This window comes from Stylophora pistillata, chromosome 3 (assembly GCF_964205215.1).
Source record: "Stylophora pistillata chromosome 3, jaStyPist1.2, whole genome shotgun sequence".
Lineage (NCBI taxonomy): Eukaryota > Metazoa > Cnidaria > Anthozoa > Scleractinia > Pocilloporidae > Stylophora > Stylophora pistillata.
Window position 1 is genome coordinate 5,166,567 of NC_142521.1, and position 23,631 is coordinate 5,190,197.

Here is a 23,631-nt window from a genome sequence, read left to right on the forward strand (position 1 = left end):
ATGAATGAAGTCCTCGCCCATCCTCTCGGACCACTCCCATGGACACTGGCTAAGCCAGATGGCACGTTGCGCAAGACGAATAAAGCCTCCTTGGCAAAGGAACTCCAGAAGAATGTACAAGCAGCAGATGTTATTCCCTAACCCTCAGCATGCTTGATAGATGGCACGGCTTTAGTTCAGCGTCTAAAGGGTGACCAGAAAACATTTGCTGAGATTTTCGAGTCTCTACTTAGCATGGCGTTAAACGAAGACACTTCGAGCGACAGATTCGATGTCGTATTCGATGATTACCGAGACGACTCAATAAAAAACGCGGAACGAGAGAACAAAGGGGAAGGTTCAGGAAGCGCGTTTCATAACCTCCAAGCTGATCACAAGGTCAAACAATGCCGAAAATTCCTGTGCCGTTCACGTAACAAGCAAGCATTGATAGTCTTTGTAACTAAGGAATGGCAGAAGGAAAAGTATACAGACAAATTATCAGGGAAGACGCCCGCGGTCACCTGTGGCAGAGAAACCTAACAGTTGTCATCCGGAGTGGTTGAACGTCTGACTGATCTCGACTCATCTCAAGAAGAAGCGGATACCAGGTTACTGTTGCATGCAGCTCATGCAGCGAGATCAAAGTTTGTTGCGGTCTGTTGGCAAAGATGTTGCAAAAATATTAGGATATAAAGATTATAAACAAGCAATAAGAAAACATGAATCTGCAAAATCTTTTCAATAATGGGTTTTTAAAGATGTTCTTGCATCCATCAGAAAATATGGTGAATTCAATGTGTGATAATCCTAACAACAATATGTTGAAAATAACAAATGAAACAAAATTGCACTACAAAGTTGTCGATTTTATCAGAAAATAATATAACAACAAAGTTAGAGTAGTTTCAGCTTGTGGAGAAAACCAAGATACTTCTAAAAAAAGAATAGATTCTTATAAAAAAGGATATACAAAAGGCAATCCTGATTTGATCATTAATTGTTGCCATAAAGATTTCAAAGGTTTTGTAAAAGAATTTAAAAATCCTAATAACAATTGTAACATAACATAACATAACATCAACTTTATTTTAACACGATAAGTATTTAAAGCTTCGCGCTTATGGGGTCGTGCATTTAATCTAGTCCTAAAACTAATATCTATTACTAACTTACATAAAGGCAAAATAAAAATAAGATTACTAATAATTAATAATCATAAAATTTTTTGAAATATATGTGATATAATCTGCATAAGATATCATTAAAAATAAAGATATTCTTGATCACAAAAATTAACTGTTGAGGCAAATGTTACCTTAAAATGAAAATCTTTAAAATCAACGATCTTACTTAATCTTGAATGTATGCTCTTTCGTGTTGCATGAACAATGCTACACGAAAGAGTATAGATGTGTTGTCTCAGATGCTCAAAAAGATTTGTTAAAGAAATAAAAACAATTTGGTTACAAACACTCTTCTTTCAAATGATTATGATGAATGTGTAAAAGAATTTGTTCTTTTTATGGAAAACTGCAGAATACCTTGTGAAACTGCAAATGCTCATTCAAAACAGAAGAGACACTTTTGAGCCATTACAAGTTCTTTCATAGGATAGAATATTAAAAATCAATATAACTAATATATAATGGTTATGAATGATAAAGGTCTATTTTTCTATTCTGCAAATACCACTTGTGATTATCTTTATGATTTCAAAAACTTTTTCATTGATGATGTAAAAACATCTTTCAATAATTGTGTGTGAAAGAATTCTTCGATTTTGATAAAAAAGACGTCATCTATGAAAATGAAGAGGATGAAGTATTTCAGAAAGGAGTACATGTTTGTGAAGATTTCATCCTCAATGAATTTCTTAAAATAATTGAAAAAAAAAAATAGAAATACAGGATATTACATGGCCGCGCGGGGATACGAATTTTATCTTCGAGTGCTGTAAGTATCTCTCTTGTAAGAAGCTCTCTTGTAATTAGCTAATCATGGCAGGAAGTAATGGGCTCCTGTCATGGTAGTAACCATGGCGACACCAATATCCTCACACGTGAAAGATAAAAATAGTATCTTCACTGCGCGCGATGAAGGTATGATTTTTTTAGTAATAGGAAAAATCCTGGTATTTCAGCAGTGTCTTTATAATAAAAAGAAATCAACAAACTTTTTGAATACTTTGTTGAAGAAATAAAAGAAAGATCATTGTAAACAATATGTATGGAACTGTATTTTCAAATTGATGTCAATGACTTAAAACTGAGTGTGGTTTCCTACGCGTAAGAAACTACATTAACGTCTTTGTTAAACTGTTGCGGGACTTTCCCTATACCAGGAGAATGGGCTCCTGCCTATACTAAGTGTGGTTTCCTACGCGAAGGAAACTACATTAAAACCTTTATTTCTAATTGCCTCAGGATTGCGAGAGCTTTGTACATGACATATCTGATAATGTCCGGAGGCGTAACTTGAAACGCCATCACTATGTATGAACCGTTTATAATCTAAGCGAGACAATGATACTTTGTTCAGTTCATAACTTCCGAGTTGATGTTTGTTGCTTCTGATGGTCTTCATTTTGGGATACATTTATGTACTGTTGAACAAGGTATTTTTGTAATCAGTGTGTTTGATGTCTTTATCGATTACCTACTTCTATATTCCTTTAGCGGTCTTGCCAATTTTATTATCATCTTTCAAATAATTGCACATTTTCGATCTCAAACCGAAGAATTCAGCAATTGGTACTGAAGCAGCCTCGTCTTTAAACTTACCGATCACCTTCTTGTTTGTCTTGTCGAAATATTTGGAATCCTCAGGATAATCACTGTTCTCGAATTTATCTTTATTCCATCAGCAATCTGTTTCGACTTCATGAGTCATACTGTCGGTGTCTGTGGATAACAATTTGGCTTTGTCATTGTACTTATCCATGTTTTACACCTTTTGCTGTTCATTACAAGAAGAAACACATTAATTTACGTTCAAAGGTGAACAATTGTGTGAAAATATAACCATTCGAGACAAAAAACATCATTTGCATGTAAATCAGATTCATTAACTATTAATACATTTAATCAGCATTCAATGACAGTTTTGGGCATTTTTATGCGTCATTCGTCAAACAAAAGAGAAAAATATTCTTTCATTTGCGCTAACATTCAACTAACATTCAAGTAGCGATTTTTAATTAAACACTGAGTTTACCTGAATTTATATTCAGTAAATTTCATTCGTTTGTGGCGCGCTACATCAGAGATGGCAGGATCCAGGAAAGACCACGAGGAGTTAGAAACAAAGTGCGCGTGGACGAAGAGATGAGAGATTGCCTAAAGGAAATCATAAACGAAAACTGTTTACTCGCACTTGCTCGGATGAACAGTGAACTCAGGAGACGACTACCACTAAAACCCCAGATCCATGACCGCACCGCGGCGAGGACATTAGACGGAATGCTCTTCTGAATGAAACTTGCAAGGCCCCTCCCTGCGGACACACTGAAAAACTTGATGTGATGAACAAGCGGGTGGATTTCCTCTGGGCAATCTCTCATCACATCATCCACGCGCACGTTGTTTCTACTTCCTCGTGGTCTTTCCTGAATCCTGTCCTCTCTGATGTAACGCGCCACAAAGCCTCTTGCCGTTTATCGGTTTACTCAGAGGGCGTCTGTGACTCCAAGATACCCCAAGATAATCTTCTTCCTCATCCTCAAATCCTCTCACGATTCTGTCTTTGTGTTCGAGTGATATTTTGTTTATTCGTGGCATTTTGCCCGAGGTCAGTAAACCTTCAAAAAGCGAATAAACTGAACGAAATTTACTGAATGTAAATTCAGGTAAACTCGGTGTTCAATTGAAAATCGCTGCTTGCATATTGAATGTAAAAAATACTGAATTGTTTGTTCAAGTGCATTAATAATTGTCTTATTCATACTAATGCCATCCAGTAATGCCATTGAATTGCAAACCGAGTGTGAGAAAAATGTTAATGAATGCTTTATGCACCATTTTGTTTGTGTCTTTTCTCTACTGACTTTCAAGATGGTGTAAATGACTTGAATATGTAAGGTTACTTTCCACCCTCAGAGGCTGAAAAATTCGTTTTTTCTTTTATGCCTCTTGCTCGCTTGCCAATAACCGAGTGTTGTACGCTGTGCATTGCCAGGGGTGAGCTCGGTTTGCTGGGAGAATTAAACGGACAACCTTTATTTGCCGTAATTTGGCCACTCAGTTGAGTGGCCGTTTATTTTTAATACCAAATCAAATTACAGTAAAGCGGGAAATAAAAACCTAATCCCAGCAACGGGTGATGGCAAACACCCATCGAGTGAGAACTCAACGCACTGTAATAAATGTCATTTATTGGACTAGATTGAAGTTAGACATTTTACCTAACGTTTACAAAAAGAAAAATTTTAAAATCTCAAAAAGCGTCCGACTTATTTAGGAAAACGTATTTTGAAATAAAAGTTAATAAATGAGGAGGTTGTCATAATCTCGTACATGGGCGACATCTCGTACATAGGTGACATTGAACCCCATTGGGGAATGTTCGCGGCAGTTTCATGTTATTTGCATATTTTGCTTACATCGCGCACCTGACAAAATTCAGACGTGAAAGTTCTCTGCTAGTGCAAAGTATTTTTTCATGGATAAAAAACAGAAATCAAAATTAGAGAGGAGTCCCCGGGCAAAGAAAAAGAAAAAAACAGGCCCAAAGAGGAGAGAAAATGACACCATTCCAGTCAAGAAAAAAAACAAGTCCTAGCACTCCTCCACGCTGGCATCCAAATTACAAACAAAGAGGTCGCCATCAAATCTATCTTTGCCGTACATAAGGTTAGTCAAAGGCTCCTTTGACCAACCTCATGGTATAAATTTTTGGCGCCCTTGACGTAACCTGCGATCTGGCTTTCTTTGGAAAGTTTTTTTGATCGTGGGGAACACGTGCTGGCACAATTATTGTGTTTGCAATCGTTTTGATGGAGAAAAATTGTCTTAAATTGCGAATGTGTGAAGAATTAGTTAAGATACCGGCACTGGTTTGCATTGTCCAAATTTGAGGGATGGAACTGTTTTTGCTGCTGATGTTAGAAAATCTTTTATTTGCATCAACTGCAAATCTAAGATAGGTGACATTGACGAGAAAAGTGCACTTACGGTGTCTCAATTGTAACCTCAAGATGCGAAAGTCAGATAGGACCTGCAGCAGCACTGCAAACGTGATCATCAAGGATGGGGATGGACTTTGAACAGGTAAACTTATGTTTTGATCAAGTTTGGTATCAAAAAACCATCACGCTTCAAAGGCCAGGATGCCATTTTGAATCTGTTTAAGTACTTCGGCATATTCAGCAGTGCTTTCAATAAGACCCGGCACCCGCCGGAGCTCCGGCGGGTATTCTGTTGTGAATCACGGGGTATATTTCACCGCGCTCAAGTCACAGTCACCACGCTAAGTCGCAATCAAGTCTCTTTCCGGCGGGTGTTGTACCGAGGTAGCCACCTATTTCAAATCTTATTGAAAGCATTGATATTCTCGCCTTTGTACCACCCCCCAAATATACGTACACCGTGACCTTGAACAGGTAAACTTGACGGGGAGGGGGAGTAAAAGTGTTTAATCCAGGTTTATGCGTAAATTAATGTCTAACAAAGCGGGTGAGTAGCTTTTAATTGAATTTCGCCCCCAAACCCTAAACCCCATAGCACGACTTACGTCATAACATGAGGTAAAAACGAAGTTTCCTTTCAATAAGCAAGTACCGGTCTTGATACAGGTGGGGGCATTGGGGCCTCTGGGAAACCGCGAAACCGGAGAAAAAAAACCTCCAAAACCGAAAAACCCACGAAAATAAGCCGCAAAACCGAAAACCGCATGCAAACCTGACAAAACCGCTACATTTTCACCTTTAGAGGGGTTAAAAAGCAAAAACCGAAAACCGCATCAGAGTTTTCGTGGAAACCGAAAACCGAATGCAAAAACACGTAAAGTTCGCAAACCGCTCTGAACATCAAAACCGAAAAACCGAACCTTTTTGGCCCCAAAACCGAAAAACCGATCCAAAAAGCCGCACTCAAAACCGCAAAACCGAAAATCCCGAAGTCCCCCTCATACAGAACATAGCCAATCGCCTCAAATCGTATGAAATCATGAATGAACCTACCCGAGAGAACTCCTGTCAGCGATAAGGGTATTAGCTGTTTTGCTTTTCATCAGGTTCTCGAGCTTTACCTTTTTTGCCGCGGGTTTTTTCTTTGCCAGTTTTGCCCATTACTCAACGTTTAACAGAGTGAGATAAAAAAAAAAAAAAAAAAAACGTGACTGCTAGGCGATACTTTTCCCGGGAAAATCTTGATGCATTGTCATTGACGTGAGGAGGTCCTGTGTTCCCATTGGTTCGCGGTTTCAGGAGGCAAGATAATCTCTTGGTGTGGCGCTAGTAGATTACAAACCTTTAAGAACTAAAATCTCGCATTTGATTTTGAGAGGAATACATCCACTTTGAGCGAATTTATAGGGTAGGTAGATTGGACCGATTTTCGTGAAATTTTGCCAAAACAGTTTTCAAATATTTTTCAGCGTGGTGTCCATTTACGCAACACGTCTCGCATTTTTTAAGCTACTCTAACTTTAGATACGGATATCTGGACAACCAATCAGAATATCGGAAAAGCCTGACACACAGTTGTTGATTGATGCCTCGTGAATAAGACTGTGCAGCCATATTGCTCGTACAGCGAGATCCGATACCCGATAAATTCAATGAAAGGACCCTCGGTCGTTTCACGCCTTACCGGCTCCTGATAGTCTCGTAATAAAAAAAAATCGCCTAAATTATATATTTTTATCGTAAACTGCATGTATTAAGCTTTCTTTTGATGTATAGTTTGTTGGGGTTTTCTTGAAACTAGCGCGCGTACGAATATTTTCCCGAAGGACACCCGCGAAGGTGGGAAGTAAGCTTAAGCGCAAATGAAATGGGTGTGGACAAAACCTGGCCTAGGCCATGGCCTATCCTATGGCCTACTCTATGGCCTACCGGTGGTCAGATTTTTAAAAGGATAGCATTGCTGGAAGCCTTTCAACGTTTTCCTGAGTACTGTCTTACCAACGACTTTCTTCTGCTGTTTTGGCGGCCACATTCCGATCAAAATTTCTTAACCTTCTGAAAGAATAAGGAAATCGAGGAACAGATGCCAATTAAATGCAACTTTTGGGCAAACATCATCATGTCAGCTCTCCTTTCAAATTAGTGCAATACTGACCCTTTCTTTGGAAAAGCAAGTAAAGTTTGCGTAATGTTTACGACAGCGATGTGTGCGTGTCCCGGAGTGCTCGTTGCAAATTCAGTACTCTACAGCACTTGAGGGCACTTAAAAAGTTGGCCTGGCACGTAATGTTTGCATTTTCTTACCTGGATATTTATGCTCTCCGATATAACGCCGTTCATTACATTTTTACACCAGCACTCCACTATATGTTACCAACTGACAGCAGGGCCTTGGCGGGTTCTAGCGTGCATTTTCTTACCTGGATATTTATGCTCTCCGATATAACGCCGTTCATTACATTTTTACACCAGCACTCCACTATATGTTACCAACTGACAGTAGGGCCTTGGCGGGTTCTAGCGGATTTTGAAAATCGCCAGAATTACAGTCAAAATCCCAGTCAAAAATTCTAGTCAAATATTTTGACTGAATTGCCCCAGTCAAAAATTTCATATCACACCGATTCCAGCTCATTTCGGCGTACCTCTATCAAATCTCAGTCAAATTTACAGTCGAAATTTTTGACTGTAATTCTGGCGGAAATGGCCTAGAATAGCCTCTAAAATTTCTAGTCAAAATTCTGGCGGAAATGCGTCAGAATTACAGTCAAATATTTTAGAGGCTATTCTAGGCCATTTTGGCGCATCTCTGTCAAATCTCAGTCAAATCCTGATAAAAGTCTGGATCATCAAAAAAAAATTGAATTTAAAGAGGAAAAAAAAGATAATTAAATAAAATCTTTACTAAGATAAAAAAATGAATTCAATAGCAAGACGTCATTTGAATACACTTCAAAGAAACCTAAGATTGAGAGGTTATTCACATTTGAGTGAAGCATCACACACCGATGAACCCAAAAAGTCTGAGAACAACCTGAGAAAAAAGATTGAAAAGGTTGTTGAATGGGGAAAGAAAAAGGTAGGGAATTGGGGAAAATGGTTGAAGGGGTTGGTTGCACCACGAGCGGTGGTTGATGACAAGTTGAAAGATTTCAAAACACACATCAACAAACTCAATGAACAAAGAGACCAACACCAATTCAATCTTGTTGAGAGCAAGTCTTCATTGAAAAAGTTTGCAAATCAGTACATAATTGATGGGGTGGAGGGTTATGGACCGATAGCTTTTCTTCAGGCTGTAAAACCGACCGTTATCAAGTTTCTATTAACGCAGAAAAATATCAAGATGACGCTCGTTCTGAGGTGTAATATGTCAAAGACAAACATTGCGACGGGCGAGACTGTGCTACAGCTTGCGTATTTTAAATCTTTCGTAGAGATTGTCTTTCAAGAGACCGATCGAGAAGAGCTTTATCAGAAATGTGTTGATAAAATGATGGAGAGTTTGGCAAAGTTTACAAGAGAGGGAAGCGGTTGGGTTGTACATTCGATTGCGGGGTTGGATTTGCACACGGTGGAATACACTCCTTTGGAAGGCTCTTCATACATTAAGCTATCACCATATCTCGCAAAAAAGAAGGCCATCGTAAACATGAAGAATGAAGATGATGAATGTTTCAAATGGTGTGTTACGAGAGCTTTGAATCCTGTGAAAAAGGACCAAGAGCGTATCACAAAGATTTTGAGAAAGCAGGCAGAAAAATTGAAATGGGGTGGGATTGAGTTTCCGATGGAGGTGAAAGATATTCACCGCTTTGAAACATTGAATCCAGGTATTGCCGTCAACGTCTACCTGTATGAGGGAGGACTCCAACCCTTGAGAGTGAGCAAGGTCGAGAGTAGCAAGATTCATATTGATCTTCTTTTGATCTCTGATGGTGAGAAAAAGCATTACTGTCTCATCAAAGATTTGAGTCGACTCATATCGAGTGAATTGTCGAAGAAGAAGAACAAAAAGTTCTTTTGTCGGAGATGTCTCAATTATTTCGGTTCTCAGAAACTACTTGATACACATATTGAACTTTGTGGAGAACATGAGGCTGTGAGAGAGAGGATGCCAAAGAAGGGAACTTTTCTCTCTTTCAAAAACCATCACAAAAAGATGGACACGCCGTTTGTCATCTATGCCGATTTTGAATCGATCATTAAACCTTTGCACTCCGTTCAACCGAATCCTAAAGAGTGTTACACCGAGAAGAAGCAACAACATATTCCAGTGTCTTTTTGCTACTATATTAAGTGTTCATTTGATGATAGACATTCGAAACTGGTTGAGTACACAGCAGCATCTGAGGATGAAGATGTTGCACAGATATTTGTCAACATGCTTGAAAAAGAGGTTAAGGCAATATACAAAAACCATCCTTCAAAAGAGATGATCTTCACAGACAGTGATGTTGAAATCTTTGAAAAAGCAACATGTTGTTGGTTATGCGAAGAAGATTTCAAGGAGGGAGAGGAAAAAGTTCGTGATCATTGTCATTACACCGGTAAATTTCGAGGAGCAGCACATAACAGCTGCAACCTGAGATTCCGACGGCCAAAATTCACTCCTGTCGTCTTTCACAACTTGGCGGGGTATGATGCACATCTCTTTGTCAGAAATCTTGGTGTTTCAGAAGGTGATATTAATTGTATTCCCAACAACGAAGAAAAGTACATTAGCTTTACAAAAAACATTGTGGTTGACACGTTTTTCGACAAAAAGAAAGAAAAAGTCGTTGAGGTTAAGAGAGAGTTGAGATTTATTGACAGCTTCAAATTCATGGCTTCTAGTCTTGACAAGCTTGTCAACAACCTAGTCAAAAAAGATGACACTTTAGTGAATACAGGAAAATACTATGATGGAGAGAAGCTTGAACTGTTGAAGAGAAAGGGTGTCTATCCTTATGAATGGATGGATTCTATTTTTAAAATGAATGAAACACAACTTCCACAGATTGAAGCTTTCTTCTCTGTGTTAAGTGGTCGGGGTATCTCTGAAGAAGACTATTGTCATGCGCTGAAAGTGTGGAAAACCTTCGGAATGAAGACGATGCGAGACTATCACAATCTTTACAATAAAAGTGATGTTCTATTGTTGTGTGATGTGTTTGAGAACTTTCGGAAGGTTTGCAAGAAAAACTACGATCTCGATCCTTGTTGGTACTACACTGCACCAGGTTTGGCTTGGGATGCTTGTCTCAAGATGACTGAGATAAAGCTTGAGTTGTTGAGCGATGTTAACATGTTGCATATGTTTGAGAAAGGTATTCGTGGTGGGATTTCAATGATTCCAACACGACATTCAAAAGCCAACAACAAATACATGGGAGAGAAATTTGACTCCACCCAACCTTCAAAGTTCATCACGTATCTCGATGCAAACAACCTCTACGGTTGGGCGATGAGTAAGAGTCTGCCGACAGGTGGTTTCGAATGGGTTGATGAAAAAGACTTTGGGGGGTGGGAGAATTTTCCCTGCATTCTTGAGGTTGATTTACTCCCCATTGAGAAAGATTTATACGATTACTTTGACCACTACCCTCTCGCTCCTGAGAACTTGTTGATTGGTAAAGTGAAAAAGCTGGTCTGCACCTTGAATGAAAAGAAGAAGTACATCATTCACCATGAAACCTTGAAGCTTTATAGAAGTCTTGGAATAAAGATTGGAAAGATTCACCGCGTCATTAGATTCAATGAAAGTCCTTGGATGAAAAAGTATATCGATTTGAATACATCTTTGAGAACCAAGGCCGATAATGATTTCGAGAAGGACTTTTTCAAACTCATGAACAATTCTGTATATGGCAAGACGATGGAGAACATTCGGAACCGAGTTGATGTGAGACTTGTCAACTCAGAAGATAAGGCGAAGAAGTTGGCAAATAAAGTGAACTTCAAACATTGCACCATATTCTCTGAGAATCTCTGTGCGATAGAAATGAGAAAGACACAAGTTACCTTCAACAAACCTCTCTATCTCGGAATGTGCATCCTCGATATCAGCAAGACATTGATGTACGACTTTCATTACAACTACATCAAAATCAAGTATGAAGACAAAGCAAAGCTTCTCTTCACCGACACAGATTCTCTCTGCTATGAGATTCAGACTGAAGATTTTTACAAAGATATTATCAATGATGTGGATCGTCTGTTTGACACGAGCAACATTTCAAAAGAACACCCTTCTGGAATACCGAGTGGGGTAAACAAGAAAGTTATTGGAATGTTCAAGGATGAGGCGGGAGGAAAGATCGAGAGGCTAACCCCTCGAAAAATTTGCAAACGCAAACGCAAAGTTGTATTTTTTAAAAAATTTTTTTATTATGTAGTATTCATAATAAAAATGTCAAACTACTACTCATATGGAGTAACTCTTTCTGATAATCAGAAAAGAAAACTTGCCAAGGCTTTTAACGAAAAATCGGCAATAACTATACGTCTCTCACACGATGAATTGGTCGGTTCTGACGAGATGATGTTGACACAGACACAGATCAAGAAGATCAAAAAAGCAATAAATTCAGGGAAAGGAGTTGATTTGAAAATCAGCAAGACGCAAATGACAAAAGTTGCTCAAAAAGGTGGCAGTCTCTTCTCTTCACTTCTCGCTCTTGGTACAAAACTTCTTCCAAAAGCGATGAATCTTGCCACAAAGGCTCTTCCAGGATTGGCTACAGGAGCATTATCAAGTCTGGGCAATTTTGCTACCGATAAGATTCTTGGAGCCGGTCAGTCGGGTGGTATGATAATTCCAAATTCAAATATTCTGAAACTTTTGCCGTATGTAGACGCTCTTTCAAAAAAGCAGAAACAAGACCTTGCAAATGCTCTTCACTCTGGTGGTGACTTGAAAATGAAACCAACAAAGAGGCAAAGTGGTGGCTGGAGGTCGCAAGGTCGCAAGGACCAAAAGGAGAAAAGGGTGATACAGGATCACAAGGACCTGCTGGATCAAAGGGTGATGTAGGACCAAAAGGAGAAAAGGGTGATACAGGATCGCAAGGGCCAAAGGGTGATACAGGATCGCAAGGGCCAAGAGGACCAAGAGGACTGCAAGGGCTGAGAGGGTCTGCTGGTCCAAAGGGAGATAAAGGTGATAAAGGTGATAAAGGTGATAAAGGTGATGTTGGACCTCAAGGGTCGCAAGGACCAAAGGGTGATACAGGGGCACGAGGGCCAAGAGGACCTACCGGACCTGGCGGCTCAAACATTGATCTTTCAAACTATCTCGACAAAACAAAGGGTGGCAATTTACACAAGGCTTTGAAATTCGTCAGCTCACATGGAGCCGATAGACAGGTCAGCGGTCTGTCTGATCAACCTCTCAATGGTACAGCTGCGATAAATCTCAACAAACTGAACACCGAATTGGCGAAAAAAGCTGATTCATCGACTGTAATTAACGGTTTGAGCGGTAAAGCAGATACATCATCCGTTTTGCTATTGGATGGGAGTAAAAAGATGACAAGCAACATTGATCTAAACGGTAACGATGTGATTAACTCAAAGAGAGAGAACTATATCTGGGTATGACTACTGCTCAACAAGCTGCTTATGAAAATTCAAACACACTCGTTTCTCGATATGAAGCGGGGTCAATAAAGAGACATCTAAAAGGTCTACTCGATATTACCACTCTCTCGAATGCAAATCAACAATACGTTGACAATGTGAAAAAGACGGTGCCAAGCTTTAAAAATATAGACGACAAACAAATCTTAGACGCTAGAAAACGTAAAATCGTGAACCTTCCAGACACCTTCTCAGATAATGATGAAGCTGTGAGCAAAAAGTATTCAGATACAAAGCTGAGCAAGGCAGGTGGTACAATGACAGGAAACCTTGCAATGGGTGCCAACAAAGTCACTTCTAGTCATACAGCCGCAGCCGACAGCGATCTTGTGAACAAAAAATTCGTCGAAGATCGATTGGCTCACAACTTAACTCCAGCTCAGCTGAGTAACGACCTCTCTTACATCATGAGTCGCAACGGTCAGTTCTCTGACGAAGATGATATAACAGGAAAACCGATCACTGACCAGCTTGTTCTATACCCCACGAATCCCAGAACAAAACCGTTTGATTTAAGTCTCGACACTTCCAAGGGTTATTATTCATCACGTTTTGGTGTAAATATGTATCCAGCGGATCGGGCAGAATACACTGTCGTCTGTGAACTCTGTTGGCAATCGAGTAAAGTCGATTCAAGCAGTGTGACATTGACAGCAACATCTTCTGTTGAAACAATCTCTACTCAGCGCAGCAATCGATTTGAAAATCACATCGTCGCCTTGATTCACATGACTAAATGGAGTAACGCAACACCTAATTATTTGATGTTTGACGTAGTGATCAAAAACAAATCTGGCCAGTCTTACGACCAGAAACTTCCCATCTGGGTGATAGTCTATGGATCAAAGGGTTATCACAACAGCGTACCGAAATCTGTTTGGACAAGTTGGTACAGCTTTGTGAGTGGTGGGGTTCAAATAAATTCTGCGCTTACTCTCGCAAAACAACCGTCTGTCGCCACTTCAGCGGTAACGAAAAAATATGTTGATGATATTCAAACATCTTTACAGACAAAGATCGATTTGAAAGCGACAAAGACGGCGCTGACAAACGCAACAAAAAAGATCTGGTATCGAGGAAACTGCGCTCATAACAATGCATCACAGGTAACATTTTACGTAAATGGAACATCAGATCATACCACAAATGTATCACAGAGTGATAACGCTGATTTCACAGTGAACAGATCAGACAATACAAAACTCATAATCAATAACGCTGGTGCTTATCTGATTACATACATCGACGGTGTCAAGTCTCAACATCTATCACATCTCAAGTTTATCTTGAGCAATTCGTTCGTGAACACAGCAAACGGTATATTGGTGGCGCTGCCCAACACAAGAAGTGCTTGGACTAATACGACTAATACCGTTCTGTTGTATTTCCAAGCAAACACATCGCTGAGCATAGCGACAGATAACAGCAATACACAACTCGATGGACTGGATTACAGCTATCTGATGATTGTGAAGCAGGATTGATTCGAGAGGGTAAACCCCCTCGAGCTCCCCCTTGATGTGAAAATTACTAATTTTTTTTATTATGATGTGTTCATAATAAAATGACTGAAGTATCTATTTTCAACTTTAACCACATTGACTATTCTATAGGAGATGAGAAGATCGATGAACTCAAAGCTCTTTAAAAAAACTATCACAAGAAGTGGTGGTGTTCGAGAAAGATCTTCAAGAACTTTAAACGAAAGAGTCTTCTCTGTAACTTGGGAAGCACTTTACTAATTGTTATCGGAGGGATAGCTGGAGGGGTAACCATGAATCCAATCCCGCTTGCTACAATATCAGGTGCTGGTCTCCTTCTCAAAACATTTACCGATGTAAAAAAGTTTGACGGAAAGATTGATATGAGCAAATTCGCCTTCACAACCTATGAGAAGATCTTGACTGAACTGCGGTCTTATCTGAGAGGAAGACCGTTCGACAATGCATCGTTTCTCAATGAAGTAAGACTTATCGATGAGACAATCATTGATCTGTGTCCAATCCTTCAATCAACCAAAGTACTCAAGCAATATGAGACACGCTTTTCGAGGGAAGAGATCAACAAAGTACACAAGCCATATGAGACACGCTTTTCGAGGAAAGAGATCATCAAAGTCGTCTTGTCCGCCGATGATGACAAGCGAATCGTTCTTCCAGACAAAATAAACACACACGCAATAGGATATTATCAGGATTTGACTGAGATTTGACAGAGATGCGCCAAAATGGCCTAGAATAGCCTCTAAAAATATTTGACTGTAATTCTGACGCATTTCCGTCAGAATTTTGACTAGAAATTTTAGAGGCTATTCTAGGCCATTTCCGCCAGAATTACAGTCAAAAATCTCGACTGTAAATTTGACTGAGATTTGATAGAGGTACGCCGAAATGAGCTGGAATCGGTGTGATATGAAATTTTTGACTGGGGCAATTCAGTCAAAATATTTGACTAGAATTTTTGACTGGGATTTTGACTGTAATTCTGGCGATTTTCAAAATCCGCTAGAACCCGCCCTGGGCCTACTACTGACAGCCTGCATCATAAAGCCGCCATTTTGCATATCTTCTGCGACCACGCAATATTGGCCCCTCCAATCCCCTCCCCCTTAACCTACCGTTATGGTTGAGTGCTGTGATATTTGCAGTGTTTCGTTCCCTCGGACGTTGAAAATCGTTTCAGCTACCTCTTAGTATACCCTTTTGAGAGACAGATAATTGTACACCAGCGTATTCGTTCGACTCTTACTGATTTTATTTTTATGTTCTTAAAAATCTGACCACCGGTAGGCCAAGGGGTAGGCCACAGGGTAGGCCATGGTCTACGCCAGGTTTTGTCCACACCCAAATAAAATTATATTTTTTCTCTTTAGTTTGACCAATGACGCATAAGAATGTCGATTAAAATGCAAAAATCATTATTGAATCTGATTTACCCGCAAATGATGTTTTTCTGTCTCTTATAATGATGGTATTTTCACGCAACTGTTCGCCTTTTAGCGCAAATGAATGCGTATTTTCTCGTAACTGTAACGATGTTAATTTATGTATGTCGAGTTAATTTATACAGTTTACCTTACATCTGAGTTCCCGGATGGATTCGTTCGCCTCGCTTGATGTGCACTCGGCTTACAAGATTAAATGTTGTGTTTAGAGTCTCTGGTGTTTCACTGTCTGTCTTAGCGAACACGTTACATGGTGTCAGGAGTGGGATCCTGGTTCCTAAATCCGTTGCCATAGAGGAATTACCGCTCAGTGCACTGGAAAACGTTCTTGAGAGAAATCTACTCGCACACACGTGGTCGAACAACTCTGAACTGTTATCAAGTTCTAAAGGATAGTCTCCGGTCTCTACTGTATTCCGCAATAGCCACCCGACAACTTCGTCACAAAGAATAGCGAAAGACAACGGTAAGTGGAATTGTCTTGTGTCTTCGGAAGGAAATCCCAGCTGAAGAAATCTAACTTATTAACTTCTAAATACAAAGTATGGCCGAGGGTAGCGGCGCTTCTGTACAAGCGCAAGAAGCCGTCGCACAACCAAGTCTGGTAGAAATCCCAATAAACATCCCATTGCTCTCAAAATTGGAGCTTACAGGGGATTTGGCGACGAATTGGAAGAAATTCCACCGTGCCTGGAATAACTATGAAATTGCTGCACGTTTAAAAGATCCTGAAAACCCTACCGCAAACAAATATCTGAGGACTGCCACACTACTAACCTGTATTGGCTCAGATGCTCTAGATGTGTACGAAGGCTTAGAATTTGCAGATGAAGCTGATAAGGAGGACATTGATGTTGTTCTCCAAAAGCTACAGTATTATTGCATAGGAGAGACAAACGAAATATACGAGAGATATCGATTTAACAAAAGGGACCAGGAGCCTAACGAATCTCTGGATGCTTACGTCACGGCACTGCGCACGTTGGCTAAGACATGTAACTTCGGAGTTTTAGAAAACAGTCTAATAAGAGACAGAATTGTCATTGGAGTAAGAGATTATCAAGCACGCAAGAAGCTTCTACAAGTCTCCAAACTCACACTGAAAGAATGCATTGACATCTGTAGATCATATGAGACCGCAAGCCAACAACTGAAAGAGATTCATCAGGAGGAAGTCAGCGCTATTAGTCAGGCCAACGAGAAGACACCTCCGCCCCCCATAAGAGAGAGAGAAATCCGCTGCAAGTTCTGCGCCAAAACACATGTTTGGAACAAGCTTAAATGTCCTGCATGGGGTAAGACATGCTCTAAATGTGGAATTCAAAACCACTTTGCGGTGGCCTGCAAAACCAAACTGTCTCCATCCGCTTTGGCCACGTCCTCTAAACGCCCCACACCAAGACATGTCCGCAGGCCAGTGCATGCAGTGGAAGATTCTGACTTGGATGAATATGTTACTTGTGTCGACGTCAAGAAACAAGTCTGTGCTGTGGAAAAGCCTTATCATAAAGACAAACTGCTTGCGGTAATGCTGTTAAATGGTCACCAAGTCCCATTCCAACTGGACACTGGTGCCACAGTGAACATCTTACCCGAAGAATCCTTCAAAGAAGTATATGGTGAAGACAGCCTACCCCTGCTGGACAATACAGAAGTAACTCTTGTTATGTATAACAAAACGGAGGAAAAGCCAATTGGCATGAAACGTGTTCAAGTTGTGAACCCCAGAAATGGAAAAAATATAGCGTGGATTCGTAGTCGTAAAGGGGAAAGGGAAGCCGCTGCTTGGTTTACGAGCCAGTGAACAAATGCAACTCATATCTGTGGTCCGACAAAACATTATGGCTCTTCAAGCGGAAGAACCATCGCAGAGCAAAACACCACTTACGAGGGAATCTATTCTCGAAGAATATGCCGATGTATTCAGAGGAGAAGGAAAGTTAGAAGGTGACCTCCACCTGGAAATTGACCCGAACGTACCACCAGTCCAACTCCCAACAAGAAAGGTGCCGATCGCCATTAAAGAAAAGCTAAAAGAGGAAATGAATCGCTTGGAAGACCTTAATATCATCACGCCAGTAAATGTCCCTACCCCTTGGATATCAGCAACTGTCGTCACCATGAAGAAGAATGGCAATGTTCGACTGTGTGTTGATCCCAAACCACTTAACCGAGCCCTCAAACGGATTCACTACTCTCTGCCGACAATCGAGGATGTCCTTCCTGAGCTCTCAAACGCAAGATGCTTTACTGTGTTAGACGCTAAAAATGGGTTTTGGCACGTGTCCTTAGACGAGGAAAGTAGTTACGCAACCACATTTGGCACTCCATGGGGAAGATACAGATGGCTTCGAATGCCATTTGGGATCTCACCGGCCACTGAAGAATTCCAGCGAAGACTGGATCAGGCATTAGCAGGGCTAAATGGATGCAAGGCGATCGCTGATGACATCCTCGTATTTGGATGTGGAGCTAACGATGATGAAGCAGTAAAAGACCACGACGACAAGCTTACTGTTCTCCTCCAACGATGCCGAGAAAAAGGTGTGAAGCTAAACAGGGGAAAACTGCAGCTTAGGCTTAAGGAAGTGGCCTACATGGGCCACATGCTCTCTGCAGATGGGCTACAACCTGACCCTGAAAAAGTCAAGGCAATCAAAGAGATGCCAGCACCGACTGACAAACAGAGCATCCAACGTCTCTTAGGGATGACTAACTACATGCAAAAGTTTGCTCCAAGACTTTCAGAGGTCACGACTCCTCTACGCGAGCCCACCAAAAACGAGAACGAGTTCCAATGGGATGAACAGGTTCATGGTGCAGCCCTGGATGAGACAAAGAAGATCCTTTCTACGACTCCAGTCCTAAAATACTTTGACCCAAGTGCCACACCCACACTACAATGTGATGCCTCTATGCATGGCCTGGGAGCATGTCTCATGCAAGACGGACATCCGGTCGCATATGCATCCAGGTCCCTGACCCCCACAGGGGTCCAGTATGCGCAAATCGAAAAAGAGTTACTGGCCATAGTATTCGGAATGGAGAAGTTTGAAACCTACCTGTATGGAAGGAAAGTGCTGGTCGAATCTGATCACAAGCCCTTGGAGGCAATCTTCAAGAAAAGCCTCCTGAACGCATCCAAAAGGCTACAACGAATGCTCCTTAGACTCCAACGCTACGAGTTTGAAGTATCCTACAAAAAGGGAACCTCCCTTCTTATGGCTGATTCCCTGAGTCGCGCGTATCTGACGCCTAAGGAAGCTACTGAGGATCAGGAAGATGTCATGACAGTCTCAGATACTAGATCTCCAACAGAGATAGAAGCAGAGCAAGTGAACATGCTACAGTATCTTCCGGTCAAAGACGAAACTCTTCGCCAAATCCAAAACCTTACTCAAGAAGACGCTATCCTCAAGACCCTTGCTTGCGTCATCAAACAAGGCTGGCCAGAAAGTAAGCTCTATCTCCCACTGGAAGTTCAAGACTACTTTCCATTCAAAGAAGAACTTGCTCTCCAAAATGGAGTCATTTTCAAAGGAGACCGTGTTGTCATACCGTTTCAGATGAGAGCTGAACTCAAAAGAAAGCTACACTCCAGTCATCTGGGAATACAAGCATGCCTAAGACGGGCACGGGAAGCGTTCTACTGGCCTGGTATGAACAAAGAGATTGAAGAACATGTCTCCAACTGCCAAGTCTGCAATTCATACCACCAAGGGCAGCAGAGGGAGCCCATGATCTCACACCCAGTACCATCAAGACCGTGGCAGGTCCTTGCCGTTGATCTCTTTGAGCTCCAGGGCCAGGATTACCTTGTCACCACTGATTATTACTCACATTTCTTTGAAGTGGACAAACTTGCGAGGAAGACATCAAAAGAAGTAATTGAAAAGCTCAAGCCTCATATGGCAAGACATGGAATTCCGGACAAGATAGTAAGCGACAATGGCCCCCAATTCAGCTCACAGGAATTTCAGACGTTCAAAGATTTATACGAGTTTGATCATGTAACAAGCTCCCCCACCTACCCGCAGTCAAATGGCAAGGCGGAAAACGAGGTGAAGACTGTGCAGCGAATCATGCTCAAAGCCTCAGAGGCTGGCAGTGATCCCTACTTGGGATTCCTTGACTTTCGCAACACCCCCACAGAAGGGCTAGGAGCGTCTCCAGCTCAGCGCCTCTTTGGCCGCCGTACCAAAACCCTCCTACCTACCTCTGGGCGACTACTAGCACAACCTGAATTTGACACCACTTCCCAGCTTCTTCAGGCCCAGAAGAACAAACAAGCCTTCTATTACAACAATGGCACCAAAGAACTCCAGCCACTTCAGCCAGGGAGCACCGTACGTATCCATCCACCCAAATATAAACAACAATGGACCCAAGCAACGGTTGCCAAACAAGTTGGTATACGCTCATACCAAGTTACTACTGACGACGGACGGGTGTATCGTAGGAACCGCCGACACCTGCGTCTCACAGCCGAACTCCCTAAACAATCACCTCTTGACATAGAGATACCTAACTCAGGTCATGGTCCCCTGCCCCTGACCAAAGTGGAACAGGTACCACCAGTCGTTTAATCAAACCCCCAAGAGATGGTCAAGCCACAAGCAACACCGAATCCTCCAGCTGATGACGTAACGAGTCCAGAAAGACGTAGCGCTCGGGGAAGAGTCCTACGTAGACCAGCATACCTCCGTGACTATACATGCTGACACTTACCTATGTTGTTTATATTCTCCGAACAATGACTCTAACAAACGATTTAGTTTTCTTTCCTTGTTTATTCTTTCCTCTTTGAATAACGGGGGAAGATGTAACGATGTTAATTTATGTATTTCGATTTAATTTATACAGTTTACCTTACATCTGAGTTCCCGGATGTATTCGTTCGCCTCGCTTGATGTGCACTCGGCTTACAAGATTAAATGTTGTGTTATAACCAACTCTCTGGTGTTTCACTGTCTGTCTTAGCGAACACGTTACAGTAACGAACAACTAAAGGTGTATGTAATTAAAATAAAAATCATACACCAACGTCTTGCTCAAATCGAGGGATACACATCCCAGCATATGCCGGTCTGTTGAAAGCGAGCGTTTCTTTGATCTTATGAGGAGCCACAAGATTCTCACCAAAGATTTTACTTCCAATGTTTGTCGGTTTCGGGCAATACTTTGCGAGCATATTTTTGTTTGTGATTAGTTTCACGTCCACGCGCTTTCGCAAATTTTCCATTGTTTTTCCAAAAGTACACCGTTATTCATAAGTTTGAAGAAATCTTTTTCAAAAGCATTCTTTGTTTCAATTCTCTTCTTTGTGCTAAAATCAATAAACCGCTTCGTGAAATAACATTCCAGCGTGCAGTAAATACATTACAGTCTGAGGTGTAGCGAAGATTGTGTAGAATCCTATCCTTTATTCTTATGAATTATAAAGGAATACTTCTTTAGAACACTAATCGACTTCCATATAAAAGCAAACAACCGGAAATTCGCATACGTTTTTAATAGCACAAGTTCAGTGACATGATATCCATGACAACAAGACAATCGTTCGAACCTCGTTTTAAATTCCAAAAATTGTGTTTCTGTCGCGCGCTCGAATAGTTCCTTCTCTGAATAAACGACGTGGAGATAAAACCTACCTTCTTCGTCCATTCAGCCTTTTTTGTGCACAGAAACTTGCATTCTCGGTGGCGTGTTGATATTCAGCTGTTGAACACCTTTGAAGATGACTTTCGGTGAGAGTTTTTCGCCATTTGCTTTCATCACCAGAGCAACCGTGAAACTTTCTCGGTGGCGTGTTGATAATGAGAGCAACCGTGAAACTTTCTCAGTGGCGTGTTGATATTCAGCTGTCGATCACCTTTGATGCCGACTTTCGGTGAGAGTTTTTCGCCGTTTGCTTTCATCGCCAGAGCAACCATGAAACTTTTTCAGATCCATCACACCTTTTTTTAGCTCTCAACCTTTTGGTGCGCCTTATAACCGAGTATTTTCACGTAATTTTCAGTTTGGGAACTTAGCTTGACTAAGTTGCCAAGTTTGGGGTGCGTCTTTTAACCGAGTGCGCCTTATAACCAAGAAACTATGGTATATTGGTTTGGTGTTTAACGCATGCGCGTGTATCAACCCGAGAATAGCAAATTCTAACTTGAAAAGGAACATTTACAGTCATTAATCACAGTTTTCGAGTATTAATTTAAAAATGCGGTTTGAAATTCATCCTCGCCAACTCTTCATTTTCCAAAAAGTAATTTTTAAAGTCCCAACAAACTTAAGACCTTTCATTTCTAATAATTGACCTCTCAACATGGGATGAACAGTTGTAAAATATTACATGATTATATATATGTCAAATTAACGTGTACCTTTCTTGTCCATGTAGACTTGACTCAGAGATGGAAAACCTTAGCAATGAGATCGGAGAGCTGAGTAAGAAACCTTTGCCCTGCAGCGAGGTCGAGCTCAGAAAAGTGGCCTCTCAGTATAAAACCCCGTTTTATCTCTACGACAAAGAGAAAATACTGACTGGAACCAAGGTCTTCAACGACAGCTTTGCTTGGGTGCGATTGATGACCGGATCGAGTTTTAAGAATCACTTTGCTGTAAAAGCGACGCCGACCCCAATAATTTTGAAGATGCTGCACGAGGAATGTAGGATGGGAATGGATTGCAGCTCACTGACAGAACTTATTCTCTGTGAAAAACTGGGAATTGAAGGCGAAGACATCATGTTTACATCCAATAACACCGCATTTGATGCCTACCGAAAGGCGGTTGACCTGGGAGCCATTGTCAACTTGGACGACTTTTCCCAAATCGACAACCTAAAGAAGGCGTTAGAAGGAAAGATGCCCAAAGTGGTTGCATTCAGGTACAATCCAGGTCCTCATCACAAGATTTCATTCAACACGCGTGTCGGCGATCCTGCTGAGGCGAAGTTTGGCCTGACGAAAGCCCAGTTGTTCTCCGCCTTCAAGAAATGCAAGGCATACGGTGTGGAACGCTTCGGTCTACACACCATGATCGTGTCACATTCTCTGAATGCCATGGATCTGGCCGAGATTGCTCGGATGATGTTTTCACTGGCAGTGGAAATCAAGAAGGAGACAGGAATCGCAGTTGAGTTTGTCAACTTGGGTGGTGGCATCGGTGTGAATAATCATCCCGAAGAGAAACCTGTCGACCTGAAAGATCTCGGGCTCCGTGTGAAACATTTGTACGAACAAATTGTGTTGCCGCAAAGTGATCTTCACCCGCTACAGATCAAGTACGAATGTGGAGGATTGCTAACTGGTGACTGTGGCTGGTTAGTTTCACGTGTAATAAACATGAAGGACACGTACAAACGTTTCCTAGGCGTGGATGCTTCCATTGTAGACATCCTGTTGCCACCCCTGCTTGGCGCGTACAACTACATCACCATTGTAAAGGATCAAGTCCTTCCGAGTCATTTGAGAAAAGATCTTCCTGACTACAAGACGGTTGTGAACGATCCTTTGTACGCATGCCCGAATTACCAAGGTAACAAGAGAGGAAAAATGTTCGACGTGGTGGGTTCCTTGTGCGCGAACTATGACAAGATTGCCATCGACCGAGATCTGAATGAAAATCCAGAGATTGGTGACCTGTGCATCATTCACAGCGTAGGAGCGTACGGCCGTGCACTGAGTTTCAATTTTAACGGGATATTAAGACACGCAGAAATTTTGCGTGTGGCTGATGATTGCTATGAGGTGATTCGTAAAGCTGAGACATACGATGATTATTTCACGACGCTGACATTTCCTGAGGACTGATGAAGTAGCGGCGTTCATCATTGACACTTAATAGATCAGATTTACATAGATTTTTTTGGAGATTCTTAAGTTTCATTATTGTAGTTCTGTGGAAAGTGTGGTTATTACTCTAGCCAGAGAGTGGGATCTAATAAAGTATGTTTCTAAGGGCCACA

The 23,631-nt window shown here is 41.3% G+C and overlaps 2 protein-coding genes across 5 annotated transcripts in view; both read left to right on the forward strand.

Annotated features, from left to right (window-relative positions):
• The window catches only part of LOC148734222 (uncharacterized), a 29,625-nt gene extending 5,994 nt beyond the window's left edge, over positions 1–23,631 (forward strand). For 2 of the 4 annotated variants that reach the window (XM_088754538.1, XM_088754541.1), the window contains exon 3: positions 22,063–23,631. In XM_088754538.1, the coding sequence (XP_088610664.1) occupies positions 22,076–23,476 (1,401 nt within the window). In that variant the 5' untranslated portion in view covers positions 22,063–22,075 and the 3' untranslated portion in view covers positions 23,477–23,631. Of the gene's footprint in view, positions 1–2,167; positions 2,597–5,173; positions 5,247–22,062 lie in introns of those variants that run through there. The other 2 variants (XM_088754539.1, XM_088754540.1) reach the window with 2 other exon arrangements.
• LOC148734223 (uncharacterized) lies at positions 15,587–17,478 on the forward strand. Its single transcript, XM_088754546.1, has one exon. It carries the CDS (start codon positions 16,213–16,215, stop codon positions 17,470–17,472), a length of 1,260 nt encoding a protein of 419 aa, XP_088610672.1. The 5' UTR covers positions 15,587–16,212; the 3' UTR covers positions 17,473–17,478.

Coding starts and splice junctions, on each gene's coding strand:
- LOC148734223 (XM_088754546.1), top strand. CDS start 16,213: ATGGCCGAGGGTAGCGGCGCTTCTGTACAAGCGCAAGAAGCCGTCGCA.